The following is an 11,940-nucleotide window of genomic DNA, read 5'->3' on the forward strand; positions in this document are numbered from 1 at the left end:
TTTTTTTTTTTTTAAAGTGGAATGATATAGGATCATCAGGTAATCAGGAAAGGATGGTTACGAAGCTTTATTATTTGGACTTAAAAATTGTACAGTTCAGTAAATTGATAGTAAATGTTTGCAATCATCAAGGTACTGAGACTTAATAAGCAATAAGCAAGCGAAAGTTTTATCTGTGAAGAAGCAATTTTTTAATTATCTAAAATAAATTTCAAGACATGTAATATATTCTTCTATATGCTGATGCTTCAAAAGTACATTCTGAACCTACATGTGCATAATAGCTAACGACACAGACATACAACTATCGTTAAATGCTAGACCCAAATATATAACAAATTAAGAATTTCTATTCACATAAGATTCTTAATTTAAAAAAAGAAAAATCAAACTACATTTGTAGTAGACTTGATTTTTAAGTAAGTGAATTTTGTGTGTTCTCTCAAACTAAGTTTGTATTTTTTGCAAACAGTAAGTTTTTCTTTACTCATTTACACTTTAATGATGAGAACAAAAAAGAGCACTAAGCATACATGTTATTATATTCACATTTAGAACCAATCGAGTCTAATGTTTACATTAATTTGCCTGTATTTAGTAACAAAAGGGAAAGTAGTATTAAGGAAATTCTAAATTGTCATTTCTCATGAAGCAAAACAATGCAAACTGATACTGTGCTGTGAAGCATGATCAAAAGGAGATAAAACACACTCAAATGTTAAAAATGTTACATGTCCATACCCACTGCACACTCACATATGTATATATACAAAATGAAATCATTTCCTCTGTGTGTGTGTGTGTGTGTGTGTGTGTGTATATAATGTTACATGGTTATATTACACAGTAACATAGTTATGTGCATCATCGATCTAACAGTGAATATTGATGTCTAAGTCAAATTACCTGAAAGATAAATACATGCAGAACATACAGTAGTCATATGGATTTAACAACTGAAATCATAACCACCTCATAACCAAGTGTGTGTCGATGAAGAGACAAGGTGCAAAGTAAACAGTCAGAAGGCAGACACTCACCTTCGGTGCCATTGGGAGTCATGGAATTACTATTTATATGAGAGTTATCGAGTTTGGGGCCACTGGGGGATTCACTACTACCACTCAGACGGCTATGCGGGCTGGTTAGATCCTGCATTTCCATAGACCTAAAGACAAGAAGCCTTCCGTTTGACAGATGTACCAAATTCATAACACTGCTATTTAATGCGCTAACGACTTGACACCTTCTTTGAAATAAACTTGCACAAAAGTCCCATTGTATCTGTTTTCTTAGACATAAAATAGTTCATTTTGCATTTTGGCTTCAGTCATCCTTTCTTAACCGCCTTACATATTCAACCAAATACTTATAAAATGTCTACATACTTAAAAGATGCCATTTGCCTTACCTATCAAGCCAAATACTGTCACTGAGTTTTAAAATCCCTCTCTCCCAATTTAACATATCAAACCACTAGTCTAATGGAAGACAATTACATCAAATTTTGTTTTCAAAGAAGAAATTTGGCTGTATTTTTCTTTTTATATAAAACTAAAGGCATTATATTTTTAAAAAGTCACATATGTAAACATGTACATACAACACAAACAAAAATTTTTTTCTGAGAAATTTGTTTCTTCTAATAAATTAGCACTAGGTACTCCCTTATAATTTACCACCCAATTGTAATTTAATGGGTCTCCAAACCAAATAAAACACTTGAAGCCTATAGTCTAGTGACAGGGAATGAGATAGTCCTGATGCATGTGTTTACTCTGGCAAACTACTTAATTGTTCCTCTGTTTCCCTTGAAACAAATGCAGCATTAAAACATTATTATGGCGGCTCACTTGTTTGCTTTGTGGATTACATACAGCGTGCCCAATTGAAAAGGGATAAGGCCAACATACAGTGACTCCCTCAGAGCTTCAGCACTCAGGAATACCTCAGCTGTCACTCAGGCAAAGAACATGTCTACTTCCCTGCTGTCCTTTTGCATTTTCACCCTATAATAATAGTTCAATTCCCCCTGAAACTTCTTAGACTCAGCAGTTAATCCATAAAAGACACAGAAGCCATTGCTCATGTTCACAATTTCAGAACTGTCCATTTACATTAAGTCCTCTGTTGATGAAAGAGGAGAGCATTTCTTTAAAGTCACTAAAAACACATCTACCTAAAGTTTTGCTTTTATATAGCCAAGTTTTCTGTAAAATATTAAGGTTCAGTCCATTTATTTTAAACTTTTTTTATTTTTGCTTTTTTTTTAGGTTACATACCTGAAGCTAATATGGTTTGTTCCACCATACCAATAAAACCTATAGTATTAACTTGGAGGTGGTACTTAAAATGACTACAAGAAGAGTTTTTCAACCTACTTAACGTGAACTATTTTCCTCCTAAAGTGAGCTTTTAAAATTTCTCTAAATCTTCCAAACTATAAATAATTAAAATTCCAATTTTTCTCTCCTAATTTTTATTACACTCACAATTTTCAGAACACCAGTGAAATGATTATAACCCATAGTCATAATTTTTTGTAAGCACCACACACACAATTTGTTAAGTAATTTTCAACTGAGAGTGTTGCTATTAATAGTAGCAATTAAGAAACATTAGACATAAATAGATATGGGTCACAGAAAGGAAATGTTCCCCACACGCCAAATATCAATAATATCCTTACCTGCAACTTGAGGAAACAGCAACATCTGAACTGGTTTGAGATGTTTGCACCTGTGATCAAGGGGTAAAAAATTAGAAGCTGTTGTTACTCTACTTCAGTTACTCGGTCAGGTCTTAATTATACAGAACACATGGCAGAGAACGACAATGCTCTCTTTTAACCAAAGGAGAAAAAGGAGGATACAGCAGCAGTGAAAGGCATATTGTCTTTAAGTTGAGGTCTCAACTGTTGTTTCCTCCTGCAGGTCTACCCTCCTCCCCTTGTCAAGGGGAAGGCAGCCAAATGACGGGATAGTGATTCATCACTGGCCTATGACAGCTGCAAACAGGATTACCCCTCCCCCAATCAACATGCAAAGCAGCTTTGCCCAGGCAACTTGGAAAAGGTGCTTGGAGAGGGGAGGAAAATATCGCTATTAACAAAATGAGTGTGTTTAACAGGAGTTCAAGCAGTAATCCTCCAGCATCCTCCAAAGATCTTTCATCTTCTGTTATCAACAGCTAAAATAGGGCTCCCGCCTACCACTTTGACTCCTACTTACTCTTATCACAACGATTTTCCTCTACATTTACTATTTGCCATTCAACATTCGCTAAGGCTGCTTCTGGAAAACCTTGCAGGTGACGCAGGACTACAAGGCAATGGCAAGTTTTTAAAGCCATCTGTGAGCACTGTGCTCCCTGGCCCATTCCAATTCAAAATTCACTAAGTGCTATTTCATCTCTGCCTCTGTAGAGAGAGAGAGACAAAGCTGCTTACTTTTTTGGAGGGCTGTTACTTCTCTAGCCTCTAAACCTGGTAGGGGAACCGATAGTTTACATGATACTATTTGGCTTCCCCTGACTAGCTCCTTTTGTCTCTACATGAATCTGCAAACGTTTCAGGATATCAAAGCAATTTTAAGAGTTACTGTCCTTCCTCCAGAAGCAGAACAGAACAGGGCACAGGTGATAGGTTCAGGTGGGCTCAGGTAGGTTGCTGGCTGGCAACGCCTGGCTCAAACCTCTGTAGGAAGAAGCATTCCGTTTAACATTTAAAATGACTCAAAATTCCAAACTTTTGGTGTGCATTTTCCTTCAACCTGAACTGACAGCAGTCAGGGTTACAGAACAAAGATGCAAGTTGAAGCATTCCAAATGGCATTATAGTTTTCCAACTAAACATCTCTGTTGAGTCCTGTTATTTCTTATTTATGATTTATGAAATTAAGAAACACTACCTTTCCTGGCAAGACTAAATGTCTTGGTGTAATGTTACATGGAATTTCGGTGTATGCATTTCTATAGTATATGCAGGACGGAAAACAATTTTTTTAAAGGCGCAAGAATTTTTTAAAAAATTTCATTTTATTGCAGCAGATTTCTAAACCTTCTCTTAAGATGAATGTCCTCATACAAGACTTCCCTTTAGAAACTACAGCAATATACCTCAAGGGTAGATTTTTGCTTGCCCCTCACCCTCATTTTATGCACCTGGAATAAATTATAGGTGAGAACTAGCTTAGTTTTAAGAACTCCCTCGGCTTAATTATATAATTACTTAAAGCATGACTTCTGCTAAATATGAAAAATATTCCTATCTTGATATAAACATCATCTTGGAAATACAAGTCTAGTTTAATTGCATACTTTGAATGTTTGGTTGTGCTCATTTTTAACCTATCACATTTGTATTTCAAAATCGAGCAGTTAATAAATAAAAAATTATCTTCAAAATCAGTGAAAATTCTTTTTCCCTCACTAGGAAAAAGGAAATGCATTTTCAGGAGAACATAGTCCTCTCTTGCTGGGTTCAACTCCATCTCGACTGCACTTTTATTTGCTATGATTTTTGAAAGTCCGCATCCATGAACTTCATTTCATTAAGTATACTTCAGATATAGTCTTTTGTGTCTCAATGATTATTTAAACCATGTGTTGTGTGTTACTGTATTTAAAAATGACTCTTTAATCAAAATAACTTTAAAACAACTAATCCTCACTTAGGCTGGTCAGCTGAATCCACATCGTGGTCCAGGAAAAATAAATCTACTCTCAAGAATGTGAATGCAGACAACAATTAGACACAGATGTGAGCAAAATTAGTTACAGTTTACAAAATGCTACACTTCACATGCTTTTAGTTTTTTATATGTAGTACAAGATTACAGTGCAGAAAAGAAACATAAATAAGGACTTTCTAAAAAGAACACCTATTTCTGATTGGTGTGTATATTCTCTTATGTTTGATCATCTCAATGAAAGTTTGTGTTTTAAAGATTTAAAACCATAATGTTTTTCAAAGCTAATCAATTAGGCATATTTCCATCTCAAAGAGAAAAAAATTTCATGGTTTTCAGAAAAGTTATTATTAGGCATTCAGTAAATTCACATTTTCTGCTTTATAGCCATACAATTAATATATTTCTTTTCTTCTCTTAATCTTGTATTTTTAATTCAAATGCTTTCATGAATGCAAAAGTATTTCCCATAAATTTATAGTCATCTTGTATTACAATGAGGTCATTTCACTTTAACACTTTAGAAACTCTTACTACAGAATGCCTGTAGAAGCATGTTGACAGAGTTGTAAATACACACACACACACACACACACACACACACACACACCCCACACACACACATATCCCCCCCCAAAAGATAGCAAAACTTCTTAGAACTTAAAGTCAAGACTCCTAACGAGTAACTTTGACTTCTGATTAGTTAATGAGGTCTTTTAAGTTTGTCTTTTTTCTAATTAAATTTATAATTCTTCACAGATGTAACTTTTGTTGATGTTCAATTTGTCTCTCTCATTTTGTTAAACCTCACATAGTACTTCGCCAATCCATTGAATAGCCACATTAAATCTGTTAATACCATGCTCTTCAACCCCAGAAATTATTTCCAGAAGGCAAACTTGCTTTGAGAGATCATCAAACAAGACTTTAGGTACACATTTTATCACATTTTCCCTACCACAGAGCTCAGGATGCAGAGCAAAATTCATGACTTTTGCACTGTTTATTATACTTTGCTAAATTACAAATCAAAAGCATCTGACAGAAGATCATGTATGAAGCCAAAAAGTTAATAATGTTCTGCGAAAAGTAAACTGTAAATGGGAAGGGATTCTAAATCTCAACAGCACAGAGCAAATAAAATGTAGGTACTTATCTAAATCATGGGTTTTCCATAGGCTTTTTTGCTTATAAGAAGCAATTTTTATAAAATTACTATAATTTAAATCTGTTTTTTTTTTTAAAAAACAAAAACCTAAAAAGAAATTTTCAAAGTGAAAGTTTTGAAGTTATTTAAATAAACAGAATTGGCAAGCAAGCTAGATTTGTCCAACCACAGATCAACCTGAGGACTCTATAATCTCAAAGACAATGGCAATTTTCTCATCAGAATTTATTTTACAAGAGAGGAAAGTGTCTTAGCCATAAATGTATTTTCTAAGCAGAATATACTCTGGCTAAAATTTTTCCTCATTCAATATTACCAAATATATTCTCACTCTTATAATAAAGACCTACACCTAAGTCTAACTGAACTTCTAGGTAAAAATTGGTAACTTTTAAATGTTGACACTTCTTCATCAAAGACTCATAAAATAATGCCTTACTAATATTTCTAATTTTTATACTCATTCTCTTCTGTCACTTTTTACAGTATCTTCTGTGACAAACGTGATACAATATTCCATTTTACAAAATGTTCCTTGGAAACGGGAATAAGTGTTTAAACCAGACTGATTCAACTATAGCTGTAAAGGATTGTTTTCAAAATGCACCCTAACTTAAAGGCTGGATGATATATTTTGGGAGTCTAAGTGGAAGTGGTTTTAGTCTCACTGCAGTTATTTTTCTTCTTTGCAATGGATTTTTATAAAATAAAATTTCACATTCAAACGGAAATTTTCTTTGTGAAAATCATTTATCATGTTTAAGAAACTCACATAGCAGCTGTCTTCCCTCTGGCACTCTAAAACCGAACAGTGGCTCAATTAGGCTTCAGTGTCTGTCACCGCAAAAAATGTTCAAGTTGAAAACCTATGGCTGTTCACTAGATTCCTGAAACCTTTGGGCCTTATAAGAACTCAAGCAATGAGAAAGTCCAATACCAAAATATTTAATCATGCAAAAGCCTGCCCTCAAATCCCAAAGTTGGTGGAAAGAGTTACCCACTCCTATTACCAACAGAATAAAACCTGCTCTCATAGACACATTAAAAGAAATAAAAAATTAAAAAGAACCCCAAGCCTACAAAAGCTCTAGGCTTTTCCACCAACTTTTTGTTCTTTGTTATAAGAACACTTATATTTTTTAATGACAGCTTTGGATATATTGAGTTCTTACAAATGCTACATTTCAATGTTTTCTAAAACTCCTAAGAAATATAAACTCATGATTCTTTAGCATTTCATATACTGATTTCTTGAAAGACAAATAATGATAATTCAAAAAGTTTCAGTCTTGTTTTTCATTTCAAGGTCCATTTAAGCCATAAAAAGTGTAAGTGAAAAATAGTAATTTCTCGAGGGTTTATGATATCATTTTTAAAAGATGAGCCAGCTTAATAATTTAGGAAATTTGTTTACTGAAGCTAAAGGATTTCCTGCTTTAAAAAGTACTATAAATTTATTATAGTTATCTGTTGCCCTTCAGAAATATTAATTCCTTCCTCATTTGTCCATAGCACCCTAAAATGCGCAGGAAAAGTTACATAATTAGTGGTAATGCAGATACATGCATATATAGTCTTTATTCAATATCACACAATAATAATTGATGTTTGTACAGCAATTCTGAACAGATATGAAGTGTCTCCCTACAAGTTGATGGTCCTGCATCCTCTTCTTTTTAAAAAAAAAAAAGATGGCAAAAGTAATTATTAACACAATTAATTTATTATCTCAATGATTCTAACCGCGTAGATAATTGGAGCGTTAAGAAGTATACTTTTATGATGATCCCAGCGACTAATAAAGTCCTAGGTCCAAAGTGTCATCATTTTCCCCACACCAGAATGCTTTTATTTTAAAACAAATCCAAATAAGAAGAAAAGCACTCCTGGTATCTTGGTCTTTGCCCACAGGACAGCTGTTGTCAGTCACTCCAGTTTTGCAAACAGTCCGCTTGTACTTACAGTGCTTACATCTGCTGCATCCAACCAGTTTCAAGCGCTCCTTCGAATTTTCTGGTTTAGCAAACCTCCATTCCTTACATAGTTTTGCTCGCGGGCAATGACGGGTGCGGGGCTCTAGGCGCTCACAGCGCCGCTGGGCGCTCCGGGCAGCCGAGCGGCTCCGGAGGGTGAAGCCCGGCTCCAGGCACAGGCGCCTGGCCGCTGTTGCAGGCTCGGGCTGCGGAGCCACTGAGCGAGGACGCCGTCCCCGGCGACAAAACCGCCCGAGCCCGCTGCGACAGGAAGGCTTAGAGTCGGAAGTGGCACTGGAGAGTTTCTAGCTCGCCCCAAACTCGGAGCCATCAGCTCCCACCGTTCTGTGTAGTAACCGCCTGGAGCCCTGCGCTCTTTCCCCACTGAACAGCAGCAGCAGATAGCATCTGAGAACCCGAGACAAAGAAACAGCACAATCTCATCCCTCGATTTGTTTGCGCAGCCTTGTAGGTCTGCCCATGGAGCCTCGGGGCTTTTTTTGTTTTTGCAACGCAAACCACAGCTATTCTCTTGTCCTAAGCTTATTGGTTTAAATGCAACAATTGAAAGGAGCACTGCTCGATCTGACTCAACCTTGTTGCTTTAAAAAAAAAAAATATGTAAATGAACGCGCCCCATGCTATCTGAATAAACAGTTGTGTGAGAATAACTTCTGCGAGGCACTGTCAACACACATCCTTTTGCTACAGCAGCTACCAATTAAGACCTTTGGGGAGTAGTTACACCTTATCTTTTACACTTGTCCAGAACTTATTTTTTCAGGCCTTCAAACTTGGGAAATCTATACTTTTCAAAAATTGGTTCCTAGTGTATCCACTAACAGGTCCAGAGAAAATAAGAAAATAGAATGACCCCTTCCACTAAAGGGGGGGGGGGAGCGGGGGATGGGAGGACAGAGGGAGAAAAGGGTGGCGGTTAGCAATCTCAGATGCAAGCCTGAGTGATCATTTTGCAGTGACTTCTAGAATGACAGGTCTTAACAGGTCTAATTTTTGGATATGAGCTAAATAATACTTGAGTGTTAATATTTTCAAATGAGCTTTTTTTAGGGGAAAGATTAATTTTATCTAGAATCTCTTGCTGTGCACTCTAGACTTTGATGTTAAAAAAATCTAAATTAGGAATTTTTGTGTGATAACATTCACCTGGTGAGCTGAGCTCTTCAGCTTACAACACAATGGCAGTTTCAATTTCAGATATTTACTTACTATCACGTTCTATGCAAATATATTACTTCGGTTTTAAGATCAATGACTTAACCATTATATTAATTTCCAACATTTAGAAACAGACTTTACTTATGTGATATGTCAATATGCCTTAATTTATCAGCCTTATGCCATACTTTCAATACACATATTTAATATTAGCCATCTAGCATAAGCAATTTTGTACTCTAAAAATAGGATGCTTTTATATATTCCTCAGAGCTGTCTACTGATACTGATACTACGATTCTGTTTGGTCTTTTGATTTAAAAAACAAAGCAGCCTTTATTTTCAGGGTTCTAAGCTTGGTATGAAAAAAATATTTCAAAAAATCACAGTAACTTCATAAATTATTTTATAACACATTTCTAGATCACCAACTAATAAAACAGATAAAGACTCTTACCTTTACCTTGCTAATATGTAAATGAAAGCACCACTTCAATGCAAGCAAAAAAATTAAATAAGCTTCTAATGACCCAAATTCAAGGCAGGCATCATCCCTTTCTCCCCTTTGAAAGGATGCCACTCTACATGCCTCAGAACAGCACACTATCAAAACCTAAGAGACAGTTCAAACTGTAAGCGCATCTAGACTTCATTTTGTACAGTCTGACAAAGAATCATGGGCAAGCTCCCTACTATACTGGGGAAGCCGGGTCACAAATCAGTAGGCTGCTTTGGGATCTGTTCATATATGCAGCAGGAAAAGAATTACATTGCCACCTACAGCACTTCTGCAGATCAAAACTATCCGTTATCCAATATACTAATGTATATGTGGAGAAAATAAAGTACAGCATGCAGTGGAGGTTATTTCCTAATGTTAGAGAAAAATGTAATGTTATATTAATTCAATCTATGATATCAAACACCATGAACAGTAACTGCATTTGCTATCACATTTATTCCAAAGCTCCATAAAAGATGAAATCTGCAGTTGCTGGTTGGAGAATTCAACGCTGTTTGATGCTTTATATTCAGCATATTATATTCATGCTTCTCAGAGTTTAAAGCTTATGTTAGGTATCAAAGGATAATATTTTTCTGATCATGAAATACTTTATGGGCAAATCTAAACTACGTAAACTATATGAAGTCAAAACATCAGGAATATCATGTAATGCATGTTACTTTTATATACAAATTACTTGACTACATCATAATCAAATTTATCATATTACATGTTTTTATATTGAAATGGAATTATTTTTGTGTATATAAACAAGCAAAATACCATTAAAGAAATGATGCATGTAATTAGGAGGAAAATTATGAAGAGAATGATGAAGGCAACGTGACCACTAATTGACATGATTTAGATCATGCTTCATAATTATGTAACAAAGAGCTTAGTCTTTGGCTAACAGTAATATCCATGTGCCTATATACCACTTTCAAAGAGCTTCCTTTTCCTAACCCAAAATTAGATGGAGTAAAAAATAATCACATATTTATCTATAAAATTGGCCTTTTAATACTTCTGAATACTGACTATGAAATAAATCCTATCACCCACTACTATGGAATTAAAATACAAATAACCTACTCTAAAATATAAAAGCAAAATATAGGCCATTAATAATAGACACTGTTCCAAATTTTCAGCAACCATACCACATAATTAAATCATGTATTCCAAGGACAAAATTGTTCTCTGTATAAAACTATACACATTTCAACGGAATTTGAGAAATTTTGCCACTAAAGACAGGTGTGAGTAGGAAACATTTTTATACAATAATTTGCTGCAGAATTCTCAATTTATAAATGTGCATGAATAAAAACCTTTAACATATCTAGTATAATCATATCTGGAAAATGGAAATCTTTCAAATATCCGACTCTAATAAATATCTGAACATTCTCAAAGGAAGAATCTCATTTGGATAGTGTGTCACCAAACAGGTTTTAGATACCAAGCAAAACCCCACCTATAAGCACTCCTGGTTATACACACATATACAGTTTTAGTATAAAATCTTAATGTTACTAGATAGCAAAGAATTTTAGGTAAAGACATGAACAAAATAATAAGCCAAAGTTCTTCATTTCAAAAGGAAAAAGAAGATAAGGAAATCAGGAAAATTTAAAAATTCATTTGGAAATCTTCTAAAACTACAAGAAAACAGTGAACTAAATAAAACATAACAAATAAGTGCTGACAGAGCAAAAAATAAAATGCAATAAATGCCCTTTCCTTTTTCCATTCCAGTAACAATAATAATGCCTTTGAGTAGTTATGAAGTTTGTACTAAAAGATAAACTTAAGAATTCATTTTCTTCCATTTATATACACCTCTAAATGTATTTAGGGAGCTCTAGTAGCCTAGTGGTAAGAAGGTGTGTTGCCAACACCAAGGCACAGGGTTCGACTCCAACAGCTTTGAGAAAAAGATGGACCATCTCCTCCCATGAGATTTCAAATCTCTGGAAATCTACTGGCGGGTCAGCTACATGTTGGTTCTGACTCGACGGCACACAACAACAGAAAACTTCAGAGTTAAATTTCTATTTTAGGCAATCATCTGGTTTAGGAATTTCCTAATCCCCGTATTTCCACAATGTTGAGGAGGGGGTTAAGTCTCAAGAATGAAGGGATAGTCAACTGCAAGATAAGGTCTGGTATTTTCTTCAAAACCAAAACAATGGTTTTTATTTCTCTCATATTATTGAAGTCAAATTGCTGAAAATTTTTAAGATTTTACATTTTAACTGTTCAAAGTTGAATGGCAAGAACAGTGCTCCAAAATGCTGTACTTTGTCCATTCTGCTTGCAGGAGTGTTTTGGTTTGTTGTTGTTTTTTTCTTGAATATGGCCCGTGCCATGACACTCCATTTGGCCTCTTTATGGACCCGTTAGAACAGTGTCTGGATAGCT

General features: G+C 35.0%; 1 protein-coding gene across 6 annotated transcripts in view; it reads right to left on the bottom strand.

The window, feature by feature from the left end:
• EYA1 (eyes absent homolog 1 (Drosophila)) overlaps positions 1-8,382 on the bottom strand; it is a 235,543-nt gene extending 227,161 nt beyond the window's left edge. For 3 of the 6 annotated variants that reach the window (XM_006880459.1, XM_006880455.1, XM_006880453.1), the window contains exons 1-3: positions 7,819-8,382; positions 2,690-2,739; positions 1,041-1,168 (exon numbers count right to left, since the gene is read on the bottom strand). Coding sequence is in view for 5 of the 6 variants with exons in the window: in XM_006880455.1 (XP_006880517.1) it covers positions 1,041-1,164 (124 nt within the window). In the remaining variant the exon portion in view is untranslated. Of the gene's footprint in view, positions 1-1,040; positions 1,169-2,689; positions 2,924-7,818 lie in introns of those variants that run through there. The other 3 variants (XM_006880457.1, XM_006880456.1, XM_006880454.1) reach the window with 3 other exon arrangements.
• Positions 8,383-11,940: the final 3,558 nt, after the last annotated feature.

This window comes from Elephantulus edwardii, unplaced genomic scaffold (assembly GCF_000299155.1).
Source record: "Elephantulus edwardii isolate Elephantulus edwardi_28Jun2011 unplaced genomic scaffold, EleEdw1.0 scaffold00008, whole genome shotgun sequence".
Taxonomy (NCBI): domain Eukaryota; kingdom Metazoa; phylum Chordata; class Mammalia; order Macroscelidea; family Macroscelididae; genus Elephantulus; species Elephantulus edwardii.